Raw genomic sequence first — 15268 nt, 5'->3', positions numbered from 1 at the left:
GTGGGTCTTTAGGCTCCTGATGGTGGTAATGAGAGATGGTGCCGTTTTGAGGCATGTCCTTTTAAAGATGGCCTGGATGCTGGGGCGGCTGGTGCCCATGATAGAGCTGGCTGAGTCTACAACTTTCTGCAGCTTTTTCCAGTCCTGTTCACTGTCCCCACCACTCGCCCCCCCCATAGCAGATGTGATGCAACCAGTTAGAAAGCTCTCTAGGGTACATTAATAAAAGTCTGATTGTCTTTGGTGACATACTAAATCTCATCAAACTGCTATTGAAATATAGCCACTGTTGTGCCACCTCCATATTTACATCATTATGTTGGGTCCAGGATTGACCGGAAGAGATGTTGTCACCCAGAAACCCAGGTGAAGTTGTGATCCCTGAAATGGGATGTATTTGTGAGTGAACTAGATTAGTTGAGAATGAATCTCGGTTTCACAGTGGGGCAGTGGATAGCATGTGGATCTCAGCTCTGTGTAGAGTTTCACGTTCTCTCTGTGACCATGTGTGTTTTCTCCTGTGGGTCCATTGCTCCTCTGCCCACATGAAAAGATCCTCTGATTGTTACATTAATTGATTACTGTAAATTGTTCTGTTATTGGTGGACAAAGAGGGAATACTTGGGGAAGGGCTTTTTGGTGATATGATAGATGCTTAATGGTAGATATTAGCATGGACCAGGGCCATTGGTTCTATTGTGTTTCTGTATTTGCTGTGAAAATGAATCTCAGAGTTGTACATGGTGACACATGTGTACTTTAATAATAAATTTACTTTGAACATTGAAATACAGTTTCTGTTGTGTGTGGCTCCAAGAAGTCAGATTCAGTCAAACTGGATTTACCCATCACTTGCTCATGCTCCTCCCCAAACCCCTCCTAATTCTTTCCTAATGAAGGGTCTCGACCCAGAACATCAACTGTTTATTCCCCTCCGTAGATGCTTCCTGGCCTGCTGAGTTCCTCCAGCATTATATGTGTTACGGATCTCCAGCATCTGCAGAATGTAGCTCCTATGTATTATGGTTTTAAACACCATTGGCCATTTATCTGCCCACATTCCCAACTGGTTTATATTTGGCTGAATCCTTTGACAATGTTCATCAGTCTCCACAACTCGGCCAATATCTCAAAGTTCAAAGAATATTTATTATCAGAGTACATGTATGTCAGCATTTACAACCCTGAGATTCATGTTCTTGTGGGCATACTCGATAAGTTTATAGAATAATAACCATAACAGATTCAATGAAAGACCGCCCAACTTGGGTGTCCAAACAGAGTGCAGAACACAACAAACTGTGCAAGAACAAAAAGGAAGAAACAATAAATAAATAGCTAGGACACGAGATGAAGAGTCTTTGAAAGTGAGTCCATTGGCTGTAGAAACATCAATGATGAGACAAGTGAGGTTATCCGCTCTGGTTCAAGAGCCTGGTAGTTGAGGGGTAATAACTGTTCCTGGGCTGGTGGTGAGGCTCCTGTAGCACCTTCCTGATGAAGGCAGTGAGAAGAGGTCACGTCCTGGGCGGTGGGGATCCCTGGTGATGGATGCTGCTTTCTCAGGACAATGCTCCATGTAGATGTGGTCAGTGGTGAGGAGGGCCCCTCTCACACAACTCGCCTTTTCCTGTCTAAACACTTAATAGATGGAATGAGAATAAGTGGGAATTTCATGTTGGCCAAGAACATGGTGAACTGAAGAGACTTGTTATGTTTGCAGTCTGTTTCCATGTTGGAAAACCTGTCTTTAAAGTTGTGGATGTGAAAAATCTACATGATTTATGTTCTGGAAAAACTCTGCTGGAAGCGTGAAGTTCAGGAATTATATGTCTAATAATTTGTATATCTAATTGCGATATCTAAATTTGGATATTAATTTAAATAACAAATCATGAAATCTGGTTGGATATTAGACTAGCAAGCATTAAAGATGAGATGTCAAACAAATATAGTTGATGGAGGCTTTCCAGTTTCGCCAATCACCTTCACTCCATCTGACACAGAAAGCGGGATCTCCTATGGCCACCCACTTCAATTCTACTTCCCATTCCCATTCTGACCTGTCGGTCCATGACCTCCTCTTCTGCCAGGATGAGACCACACTCAGGTTGTAGGAGCAACACCTTGTGTTTCGTCCGGGTAACCTCCATCCTGATGGAATGAACATCGATTTCTCAGATTTCCAGTAATGGTCCACCCCCACCCTGCTCCATTCCCCATTCCTGATTCCCTCTCTTGCCTTATCTCCTTACTTGCCCATCACCTCACTATGCTGCTCTTCCCCTTCCCTTCCTTCCATGATTTTCTGTCCTCCTCTGTCAGATTTCCCCTTCTCCATCTCTTTCACCAATCAACTTCCCAGCTCCTTACTTCACCCTCTCCCCCCCCCCCGTCTTCTAGTTTCACCTATCACCTACCATTTTGTACTTTTTCCTCCCTTCCCCATCATCATCTCTGGCTTTTCATCTTCCTTTCCAGTCCTGATGAAGGGACTCAGCCGAAAACTCTTTTCCATTGATGCTGCCTGGCCTGCTGAGTTCCTCCACCATTTTGTGTGTGTGTTGCCTTGACTAAAATATTCTTTGTCTGTTTACCTTGAGTTACCTGTATAAATTTTAAATAGATGAGAGAGGGAGAGGGATGTTAAGATGACAATGAGCTGCTAGTCTTGACTCTGGCATCTGTAGCTGCTAATGTTAACTCCGATGCCTTGAGATCTTTCTCTGCATAATGTAACATTTTGCTAAAAGTCACCTTAAAATTCAAATGTACATTTATTCACCCTGTTTATTACATTTCAAAGAACCTCAGATATATCAAAACTAATTTTCTTTTTATGAATCCTGCCCTATTGGTCATGCTTTCCAAAAGTCCTGCTGCTATTTCCATCATAATAGACTTTAGACTGTTAACATGAGATGATACAAGTGCACCTGAACATCCCATAGCCTGATTTAGCGCCTGGGCCACGATTCATCCTCCTTACTTGCCCTGAACCGTTAACTCTATTGCTTTTTGTTTGATCAGGATGGGTGATGAAGCAATTGAATCTTCACTAAACAATTACATTTGTTGAAAAGTTTCCAAGCAACCGTCCATAAATAGAGGCAAGAAACGGTTTGAAGATGCAAGTTGTAAAATATAATTTGTTTTGATGATCAAGTGGACTTGAAGGTAGTTCACAGAACAATGAAATCACCTTTTTTTTGTATAAAAGGAGGGAAGCTGGAATTTACATCCTACACTGGTTACTTTGACTATTTGTTGGAGACTCATGGAACAAGAGCAGAAAAACACTCCAAATGTAACTTAGATGTGGAAAAATTCCTCTCTAAATAATCCCATTAACACAAAAAATAATATTCCTGCATTTTCAAGGTGAACAATGTGTCTGGGGTTCCAGAGGAACTAATGACAGACGGTTATTATAAACCCAATGGTTCCCTGAATGAAACAGAGTATGAGCCCAATCGAGTACAGCCTGACGGGGCTCCTCGGTGAGTACACCATGTTCCACTTTCTTAAATTATCGCTTTATTGCTTCCTGCAGATTTGGAGCAAACTTTTCTTGTTTGTAATTTTAATTGCTCACCTGAAAACAGAAATAGATGTGTTGATCTCATTTACTTCTCCCCAGAGTTTCTAATTAGTCACACAACCCTATGGCTATAAACAGCTCCGTGACTGTACGTGGCTCTTTCACTGAAAGGAGTCGTATTGTTTCTTTAATTTTCTCCTTTGGGGTTCTCTCAAATAAGATGGCCCATTTCAAGTGAGAAGCTAGAAATCTTCTTGTTTGTGGAATTGTATGCCAAGCAAGTAGATTTTATTTTGTGAAGGTAGATCCTGTGCTCACTGGGGTTTAGAAGAATGGGGAGTGGGGAATCTCATTGAAAGGCCTAGACAGGGTTGATGTGGAGAAGTTGTTCACCATAGTGGGAGACCAGAAGGCACAGCTTCAGAATAGAGGGATATCTATTTAGAATGGAAGTGAGGAGGAATTTCTTTAACCAGAAGGTAGTGAATCTGTAAAATTTATTGCCATAGACTACTGTGGATGTGAAATCACTGAGTATATTTAAAGCGAAGATTAATAGTTTCTTGATCAGTCAAGCTGTCAAAGGTTGCAGGCAGAAGGCAGGAGAATTGGCTTGAGGGGGATAATAAATCAACCACGATGGAATGGTAGAGCAGACTTGATGGGCAGATTGGTATAATTCTGCTCCTTTGTCCTATAGTCTAATTACTTGAACATTCATCATAGATTCTTCATCAAAGTGCTGAGTACTGTAAACTGATGTGTTTAAAGCACAAGACCAGTGGCTGCTGTTAAAAGTTTAATATCCCTGTATTAAATGTCTTTCTGCAGTGTTCTGGAAAGTTCAATTCCATTAATGCATGAGCAGCCCCCTGTACATTCATCCAGCTGGGGCTCCGATGAAAGCAAGCCGGCCACACAGAGAAAACCACCGAGGAAGAGGAGACCTGGAAGAGCAAAACGACCAGACATTGATGAATATGAAACAGATTATACAACTGGTGCAGAATCCTGCGATGAACTGGATGAAGATGATTTGGAGAGGTACCAAGAAAGTTGTTGCTAATTATGCCATTGTTTTCAGCTTCTAATGTGGTTCTTGTATTGACTAGAATTGAAATGTTTTTGCAGTCGGTACCCTCCAATCACTTCAGACCAACAGAGGCAGGAGTATAAGAGGGAATTTGACAGTGATCTGCAACAATACAAGCGTCTCCAAGGTGATCTGGATGAAATAAATAAACAGTTCTCCCAGCTGGGCAAGCAGATTGACAAGAGGGAGGACAGTGAGCAGTACGAGGTATGTCTGGAACCTGTAGTGAAATATTTGGGTGGGAAGGCTGAGAGGAAAATTGGATCAGCCATGATGAAATGGAGGAGCAGACTTGATGGGCCAAATGACCTAATTCTGTTCTGAAATCTTATGGTCCTGTTCCAAAGACGTCAGATGGTAAACCTTTTATGAGAGATGATCAGAATCGGCTTTATTATCACTGATATATGTTAGGAAATTTGTTGTCATTTGTACTGGAAAAGTGCAGTCAGATGGTAGTGAAAAGAGGCAAATTCATCAAGACTGAAGGAGTCGAGTTATCTGAAGGCCACACACCAGATGTATGGGACAGCTACACATACCTGGAGACCCTGCAGGTACATGGAAGCCATGACAAGGACACAAGGAAGGTTGCAACATCCAAGTGCCTTCAAAGAGTGAGACAGGTCCTAAAAAGCCAGCTGAATGGGAAGAACAAGATCAAAGCCATCCACACATTTGCCCTACCAGTCATCAGATACCCAGGGTCAATAGTGTGCGGGCCAAGGAATGAACTGGAAGCCGATGACATCGAGACCCGGAAACTATAAACAATACATGGGGGATTCCTTGCAAAGTCCAACTTCGAATGACTGTACACACGCTGGAGTAAAGGAGGATGGGGACTTGAGTGTCTTCAGGCTCCTGTACCATCTCCTTGACTGCAGCAATGAGGAGAGGGCATGTCCTGGTGATGGGGGTCCTTAGTGATAGATGCCTTCTGAAGGTGTGCTGGATGCTGGGGAGGCGACTGCTCACGATGGAGCTGGATGAGTTTGCAACCTTCTGCAGCTTTTTCTGATCCTCTGTGCTGGTCTCTCCATACCAGATGGTGATGCAACCAGTTAGAATGCTCTCTGTGGAAGCAATTATTATAGAACCGAAGCCCAAATATCCATCCACCAGTTGTCGTTGTTGTAAAATGTCTTCATCTGGTTGGTGTTCCATTTACACTCCTAGTCCCTTTTCTAACTCCAAAGAACAACAACGACGACGAAATACAATCACCGTCTTGTTTGGCTTTTGTGGATATTTCCCAGGACTAGATGATTGTTGGGTAGAAATTGGGGGTGGAAATTTGCCAGTTTTATTTTGTCCACTCTATATATCAGAGGCACTGCATCTATTAATTTGAAACCAAGGTTACAATTCCTAGATATTGAGGGAATAATGAGGATAGAGCAGGGTAAGTAAGATGCACTGCACGCGGACGCTGCGGCTTCTATGGGGTCAAAGGCGTTATTGTCTTTTTAAACATATTTGTTACGGCTGCCGGACATTAAGAACTTGAAGTACTGCAGGTCTCTCTGAACAGCGAGTTGCTCATTGGTGGAAAAACTAAATGAGCTGGACTCGGTGTGGTCCACAATGCTGTCTGTGACAGAGAGGTGTCGGCACACAAAGAAGCTGTGCAGTCTTACAGCGAGTGATGGTGTCAGTTGTTTTTCTTGTGATTGCAAGACCCTGTTGGGCATTGGTGGTGTGGAATGCTGCAAGTACAATTCATTGGTAAATGGCGGAGGCAGATAGTGGGGGAGCCGTGTGGCCTAGGTCATAGTGAAGACTGGACCTCAACCCATGGTGCTTGCAGCCTCCCAGAGGAGACGTTGGAGACAGATGCTCCACTGGGCTGTCAGAGGTGTCCATGCTATAGTTGGTGCTGACTCCCAGTGTTTGCTCAGCAGGAGACAAGATGCATTGCGTTCAACTGCAGACTGCTACAATATTCATGGATTCAGAGATTTGGACAATTTTTAAAATGTGATTATATGTTTACTGCTATCTTGTATGTGATATACGTGCCTTGTGCTGTGCATGACTGTTGGTACCGTGTTTTTCACCTTGGTCCAGAAGTAACACTGTTTGGTTGTCCTCATGGGTATTCATGTATGGTTGAATGACAATTAAACTATGAACTTCAAAATAGTAAAGATCGAGCATAAACACATGAGATTCCGCATATGATGGAAATCCAGACTATCACACACAATATGCTGGAGGAACTCAGCAGGTCAGGCAGCTCCAGTGGAGAGGAATAAAGAGTGGACATTTCTCTCAGCCTGAAATGTGACTGTTTGCTCCCCTCCATGGATGCTGCCTGACCTGCTTGAATTCCTCCAGCACCTTGTGTGTGTAACTCTAGATATAGCACCGACATTAGAGTCTGGTTTGTTGCAGCATCAACACGTTGTGGATTAAACCTGGGCTATTTCTGTAGTTAGAACTGGATCTCTAGTGGCTTAATTAGTAAAAACAACGTATTCGTATAAACTGAAACATTTTCCTGAACTCAGGCCTACTCGGGAACTAAGGAAGCTCACAATTTGTCAACCTATATTTCAATACAATCACTCTTTTGTTGGCATTTGAATAAATAGACTATGGACAAAAATTTCCTTTGAATTCCAAACATTGAATTACACCCCGAGGAAAAATTACATAGTATTTTGGTAAACATTTGTACTTAAGTCATCCAGACAGGTTGTAAAAACCTAGAAAGTATCCCATTATAGTCTATTATAAATGAAATGGGAAATGCTAGAGTTACTAAGTAAACCAGGCAGCATCAACTGATGTTTGGGACTGAGGAGCTTTCATCAGAACTAGGCTTGTAAAGTTAATATTTATGTTCTTTCTGTCTCCAGGATATTGCTGTTGAATATAACAGACTAAAAGAAGTTAAGAATGTGAGTAGTTTAAAACTTTAATTTTCTATTTGCATTGCAAATATTTAGTAAAATGGATCACTGCTTGCCATGGATAGGATATCAGTAATTTTCTCTGCCTTATTTTGCTTTCTGTCATGAATACGATGATTTGGTGATTCTTTTACCAATACCTCCTCTATTGGAGGGTCATGAAGAGTTGATCAGCTCCTCTGCTCCAACCTCACAGATTATTAGATTAAACTTGCAAAATTCAAGATTGTTTAATGTCATTTCCGGTCATTACCATCATTATGTGCCATGTCGTATGGCGTAGGCACTGATGGTCTTTCCATGACCATGATTGTCCTTGGCAAATTTTTCTACAGAAGTGCTTTGCCATTGCCGTTTTCTCGGTGGTGCCTTTACAAGACAGGTGACCCCAGACATTATCAATACTCTTCTGGGATGGTCTGCCTGGCGTCAGTGGTCACGTAACCAGGACTTGTGATATGCACTTGCTGCTCACACAACTATTCACTACCTGCAGTTATGTCTTCATGTGACCCTGATCGGGGTTAAGTAGATGCTTCACCTTGCCCAAGGGTGACCTGTAGGCTCTCGGGGGGAAAGGAGCGACTTACACCTCCTTTGGTAGAGACACATGGTGGAAATGTGAATGGAGTCGGATGAGGTAGCGGAGGTATTAATGAACACTTTGCTTCAGTATTCACCAGTGAAAAGGACTTGGTAATTGTGGGGATGACTTAGAGTGGACAGAAATGCTTGAATGTACTTACATTAAGAAAGGAGATGTGTCTGGATCTGTTGAAAGGTATTAAGTTAAGTAAAATGGCCGGCACCAGATATACTACAGGCTACCGTGAGAAGTGAGAGAGGAGATTGCTGAGCCTCTGGTGATGATCTTTGTGTCATCAATAGGGATTGGAGAAGTACCAGAGGATTGGAAGGTTGCAAATGTTGTTCCCTTGTTCAAGAAAGGGAGTAAAGATAACCCAGGAAATTATGGACCAGTGAGTCTTAGTTCGGTCGTGGGCAAGTTGTTGGAGAAGATCCTGAGAGGCAGGACTTATGAGCATTTGGAGACACATAATCTGATTAGAGATATCGTGGCTTTGTCAAGGGCAGGTCATGCTTTATGAGCCTAATTGAATTCTTTGAGGAGGTAACAAAAAATATTGGTGAAGGTAGAGCAGTGGATGTATTGTATATGGATTTCAGTAAGGCATTTGATAAGTTTCCCAAGCAAGGCTCATTCAGAAAGTAAGGAGACATGGGATCCAAGGAGAACTTGCTTTGTGGATCCAGAATTGACTTGCCCACAGAAGGCAAAGTGTGGTTGTAGATGGGTCATATTCTGTTTGGAGGACAGTGACCAGTGGTGTTTGGGGATCTGTTCTGGGACCCCTCCTCTTTGTGATTTTTATAAATGACCTGGATGAGGAAGTAGAAGGGTGGGTTAGTAAGTTTGCTGATGACACAAAAGATGGGGGTGTTGTGGATAGTCTGGAGGGTTGTCAAAGTTTACAACGGGACATTGATAGGATGCAGAACTGGGCTAAGAAGTGGCAGATGGAGTTCAACCCAGATAAGTGTGAAGTGGTTCATTTTGGTAGGTCAAATTTGAAGACAATATAATATTAATGGTAAGACTCTTGGCAGTGTGGAGGATCAGCAAGATCTTGGGGTCCATGTCCATAGGGCTCTCAAATCTGCTGCACAGGTCGACAGTGTTGTTAAGGTGGTGTATGGTGCATTAGCATTCATCAACCATGGTGTAATGTTACAGCTATATGAGACCTCAGTTAGACCCCACTTTGAGTACTGTCAGTTGTGGTTTCCTCACTAAGGAAGGATGTGGAAACTATAGAAAGGGTGCAGAGGAGATTTACAAGGATGTTGCCTGGATTGGGGAGCATGCCTTATGAGAATAGGTTGAGTGAACTCGGCCTTTTCTCCTTGGAGCGACGGAGGATGAGAGATGACCTGATAGAGGTGTATAAGATGATGAGAGGCATTGATCGTGTGGATAGTCAGAGGCTTTTTCCCAGGGCTGAAATGGCTAACACGAGGGGGCATAGTTTTATGGTGCTTGGTAATAGGTACAGAGGGAATGTTAGGGGTAGGTTTTTCACACACAGAGTGGTGGGTGTGTGGAATGCACTGCCGGTGGTGGTGGTGGAAGCGGATACAACAGGGTCTTTTAAGAGACTCTCAGATAGGTACATGGAGCTTAGAAAAATAGAGGGCTATGCGGTCGGGTAATTGTAGGCAGTTTCTGGAGTAGGTTACATGGTCGGCACAACATTGTGGGCTGAAGGTTCTGTATTGTGCTGTAAATTTCTATGATTCATATCTCCAGCCTGATATCCTACATTTCCAGTGCACAAGTATAAAAGAGAACAAAGTAATTGTTACTCTGGATCTGATACAGCAGGACAAAAGCTCAATAACACAATAAAATAAACACACTAAATAGAAATACGCAAGATAGCTTGTACGACCATAAAGTGATTCTAGGCACAAGAGTGTCTGTACGTAAGGTGACTGACAGGAAATGATAAAGTGGACCTGGTTTGCAATTCTGCACACAGGTGTTTTTTTTTGTATCTGCTCTCCTGACAGAAAGGATCTGTCATGCAGCAATGAATATCAGAACATTTTTTTAATTGGTTTCTGGCTCCACTTGAACCTATGGCTAACAAAACCAAGAGAAAATCTACAGATGCTGGAAATCCGAGCAACACACACAAAATGCCGGAGGAACTCAGCAGACTAGGCAACATCTATGGAAAAGAGTACGGTCGACATTCAGACTCTCCCAAAAAGTAACACATTAGTCAGGGTGTCAAAGGTTGTGGGGAGAAGGCAGGAAAATAGGTTTGAGAGGGATAATAGATCAGCCAGGATGGAACAATGGAGCAGAGTCATAGAGCTATTGCTATGTCCTATGCTCATTGGTCTAACTTCCCCTCAGATTCTTTGATGGGTATGTAAAGTGGAGGTTGACAGGTTCTTGATAGTCAGGGTGTGAATTGTTATGGGAACAAGGCAGAAAAATAGGTTTGAGAGGGAAAATAAATCTTAGAACTTAAAACATTACAGCACAGTACAGGCCCTTTGGTCGACGATGTTGTACCAACCTTTCAATCTAACCTTCCCTCCTACATAACCCTCCATTTTTTCTATCATCCATGTGCGTATCTAAGAGTTTCTTATATTTTCCTAATGTATCTGGTTCTACCAGTACCCCTGGCAGCATGCTCCAGACACCCACCACTCTGTGTGAGGGGGACGGGGGGGAATCCTACCCCCTCCTCCTACCTCCCCTTCCCCCCTCCCCCTCCTCCTCCTCCTCCCCCCTCTACCTTTGTCTAATGACCTTACAATTATGCCCCTGGTATTAGCCATTTCCACCCTGGGTAAGTCTCTGGCTACCCACTCAATCTATGTCTCTTATCTTCTTGAACACCTCTATCAAATCATCTGTTATTCTTCTTTGCTTCAAAATTGCTACCATGATGAAATGGCGGAGCAGACTCAATGGGTCAAATGTCTCATGCTCCAAAACCAATATAGTTCTTTCAAATAGTAAGCAGACGTCCAAGTTACAATGGTAACTTTTCTGCTGGGACACATCTTCTGCGAGGCAGATTCAAAGCTGATGGTTTCTGTGATCCCATTTGTTTCAATAGAAAACCCAACATTTGGATAATGCCTGTTCTCGAGGGGAAAATTACTGAAGATTAATAGTAATCGTGTGTTTGTTTTGCCTTCTCAGAGAAAGATATCCAAAGCAGAGGTTAGAATTGTGAAGATCCCCACACTTCCCCAACCTTAAATGAAATCCAGCTTTACAAGTGAGACTGTCTCAATGAGGTGGTGGCATGCATAGGGTTAGGGTTACCCCTAATCCTAAACCGAATGCAATTCACTATTGGGTACTTGCACAGCAACTTAGCTGACTGACCAAACTAATTTTTGAAAAATATTTACTGTCCAGACATGGGCAGGACAACAGCGTAGTGGTTAGCATAGCACGATTACAGCGCCAACGACCCATGTTCAACAGCGTAGTGGTTAGCATAGCACGATTACAGCGCCAACGACCCATGTTCAACAGCGTAGTGGTTAGCATAGCATGATTACAGCGGCAACGACCCACGTTCAGTCTGGCTGCTGTCTGTAAGGAGTTTGTACAATTTTCCCCACGGCTGTATGAGTTTTCTTTGGGTCCTCCGGTTTCCTCCTCCATTCCAAAGATGCAAGCGTTGGTCACATGGGTGTAATTGGGCTGGAAAGTCCTACTTCTGTGTTATATCTCTAAATAAATAAATCCATTGCAAAAGTTACTTAATGTTTGCTAGCATTTAAGTATTGTGAAGCTTGTTAATTTTTTGTTATCACATTATTCTGAAAGTGTGTGTCCAGTTGGAGTTGATTACTAGCTTATCTTTCTGTGGGTTTTTAAAATATTAGTCACCTGATAAATACTTGACTGATTCTCAATTTTCCTTTTTTCTGGTAGTCTGCAGAATATCGAGAGAAGAAGAAACATTGCAAGCAACTCAAGACAAAATTGGCTCATATCAAACAGATGGTCAGTAACTATGACAACCAGAGGTCCTGAATGCCAAATCATCTGCTCCTCACAGGACAGTAAAGCGAATGATTGTTACCACAGTGGGCCATATATGGCATTTCATGTGAAATGTAAAGCCAAGACTCTGCCAAGGAGCATTCTATGGTTTCACTCCCTTCATAGTGCCTTGACGAGATTTGAAATTGTAATTTTCTGCCTTTTATCGAGTTTTGATTTTACAAATTTGTCATTTGTATTCTGTTGGATAAAAAATATATGCAATGTTTCACAGACAAACAGTACAAAACTTTGAATTTAACAAACAAGAGCCCTGGGTTTTATGGTTCTTCAATTCTTCGCATTGCTGAAAGCCTGTCAGCTTTAATAGAGCAGGTTATTTGCAGGAAAAGTGATTTTGTTTTGTGTTGTACCGTTGTTTCTTCCATTGTTGTGAGGGATTTACTCAAATTACTTTGAACATTTACAAACCAGCTTTTAGTGATACAAAGCCAATTAATAGCATTAATACTGTTTATATATTAAAAAAAAGCTTTCTACAAATTGAAGTTGTAAAAAGGTAACATTATGTATTATAAACTGTTTTTAATAGTTACAGATGGATCAGACAATCGTTCTGTAATGTATTGATCATTCTGTGTTGATCAATCCAATACACAGGTTGGGTCAGACAACCATTCTGTGGATCAATAAATGTTGAAGCAGGGTAATAATCTGACATAATTTTTTATCATTTAATCTATTCAATTATTATTAGAACTGTTTGATTAATGCTTGATCAATAACCAGGGAGGATGTGTTTGCCATGTAGATGAGGGGGGCACAGACACAGTGCAACGTTTATTCTGATGGTGGAATATTACGCCCACTTGCTTTGCACATTACATGCAGGGTATGACACTGTAAACAGATGCAGCTGAAATCGTTTTTAAATTACAGACAAATGCAGTTTTTTTATTGAAATTAAACTTTACATTATATGTTAAAGGTCCCTGATACTAGCATGTACTGTTGCATTTTTGAATGTAACCACCTGCTTTTTTTTTTACGTACAAATTGCAAAATTAAGCAAGTTTAAATTGTCAATAAAATCTGATATGCATTTTAATTGATATTTTTTAAACTTTATTTTACTGTTTAATAAACATTTCAGTAGTTTATCAGTATCTAAAGTTGTAATGTTTTAAAAATCCATTGTTACTGTGAAATGGCATCATTTAACAGTACTTTTTAATTTAAAGAGCGTCTTTAATTTTGAAAATTATTCATTGCTAAAGGAACTGAATGAACATTGAATATTACTCAATATTACTATTACAAGGGAGTAGGTTCTCAAAAAGCTGAAAGATCTCGGAGTACATTAGACACCCAGACCAGATGAATTGCCTCCGAGGTTTCTGAAGAAGGTAGTGTTACAGATTGTGGAGACATTAGCAATAATCTTTCAAAAAAAAAATCATTGGATTCTGGCATGGTGCCAAAGGACTGGAAAATGACAAATGTCACTTCATTCTTTAATAAAGGAGGAAAGCAGCAGAAAAGACCAGCTAGCCTGACCTGTTGTTGGGAAGATGTTGGAGTCAATTGTGAAGGATGAGGTAATGGAGTACTTGGTGACACAGGAGAAGATAGGACAAAGTCAGCATGGTTTCCTTAAGGGAAAATCTTGCCTGACAAACCTGTTGGAATTCTTTGAGGAGATTACAAGTAGGATAGATAAAGGGATGCAGTGTATATTTTAATTTGGACTTTCAGAAGGTCTTTAACAAGGTGCCACAGAGGCTGCTTACCAAGTTAAGAGCCCATGGTTTTACAGCAAAGTTACTGGCATGGTTAGAGCACTCGCTGATTAGTAGGAGGCAGCCAGTGGGAATAAAAGGATCCTTTTCTGGTTGGCTGCCAGTGACTAATGGTGTACCGCAGGGGTTGGTGTTGGGACCACTTCTTTTTATGCTGTATATCAATGATTTAAATGATGGGATAGATGCCTCAGCAAAGACCTGGACCTACTGCAATTTGCCTATCACCACAATAGGTCAACGGCAGACGCAGTCTCAATGGCTCCACACAGCTTTAGACCACTTGGACAACACACTACGTCAGGATGCTGTTCATCAGCTATAGCTCAGCGTTTAACACCATCATTCCCACAATCCTGATTGAGAAGGTGCAGAACCTGGGCCTCTGTACCTCCCTCTGCAATTGGATCCTCGACTTCCTAACTAAATAACCACAATCTGGGCGGATTGGTGATAATAATAACTCCTCGCTGATGGTCAACACTGGTGCACCTCAGGGGTGTGTGCTTAGCCCACTGCTCTACTCTCTATACCCATGACTGTGTGGCTAGGCATAGCTCAAATATCATCTAAAAATTTGCTGATGATACAACCGTTGGTAGAATCTCAGGTGGTGATGAGAGAGTGTACAGGAGTGAGATATGCCAACTAGTGGAATGGTGCCACAGCAACAACCTGGCACTCAACGTCAGTAAGATGAAAGAGCTGATTGTGGACTTCAGGAACGGTAAGATGAAGAAACACATACCAATCCTCATAGAGGGATCAGAAGTGGAGAGAGTGAGCAGTTTCAAGTTCCTGGGTGTCAAGATCTCCCTAATCTGGTCCCAACATATCCATGCAGTTATAAAGGAGGCAAGACAGCGGCTATACTTCATTTAGGGAATTTGAAGAGTTTTGGTATGTCAATAAATACACTCAAAAACTTCTATAGATGTATCGTGGAGAGCATTCTGACAGGCTGCATCACTGTCTGGTATGGAGGGGCTGCTGCACAGGACCAAGAGAAGCTGCAGAGGGTTGTAAATTTATTTGGCTCTTTCTTGGGTACTAATCTGCAAAGTACCCAGGACATCTTCAAGGAGTGGTGTCTCAGGAAGGCAGCGTCCATTATTAAGGACCTCCAGCACCCAGGGCATTCCCTTTTCTCACTGTTACCATCAGGTAGGAGATACAGAAGCCTGAAGACACACACTCAGCCATTCAGGAACAGCTTCTTCCCCTCCGCCATCCGATTCCTAAATGGACATTGAACCCGTGAACACTACCTCACTTTTTTTAATATACAATTATTTCTGTTTTTTGCATGATTTTATTCTGCTCAATATATGTATACTGTAATGTAATTGA

General features: G+C 41.9%; 1 protein-coding gene across 2 annotated transcripts in view; it reads left to right on the top strand.

Annotated features, from left to right (window-relative positions):
* The window catches only part of LOC140211470 (occludin-like), a 45863-nt gene extending 32636 nt beyond the window's left edge, over positions 1-13227 (top strand). For both annotated transcript variants that reach the window (XM_072281186.1, XM_072281187.1), the window contains 5 exons: positions 3382-3500; positions 4373-4585; positions 4673-4841; positions 7499-7540; positions 12048-13227. In XM_072281186.1, coding sequence (XP_072137287.1) covers positions 3382-3500; positions 4373-4585; positions 4673-4841; positions 7499-7540; positions 12048-12149 — 645 coding nt within the window. In that variant the 3' untranslated portion in view covers positions 12150-13227. The remainder of the gene's footprint in view (positions 1-3381; positions 3501-4372; positions 4586-4672; positions 4842-7498; positions 7541-12047) is intronic.
* The last annotated feature ends 2041 nt before the right edge of the window (positions 13228-15268 follow it).

The sequence above is a fragment of the Mobula birostris genome, chromosome 17, assembly GCF_030028105.1.
Source record: "Mobula birostris isolate sMobBir1 chromosome 17, sMobBir1.hap1, whole genome shotgun sequence".
Taxonomy (NCBI): domain Eukaryota; kingdom Metazoa; phylum Chordata; class Chondrichthyes; order Myliobatiformes; family Myliobatidae; genus Mobula; species Mobula birostris.
The sequence above is the reverse complement of the archived record's forward strand: the minus strand, read 5'-3'. Positions and strand labels throughout refer to the sequence as shown.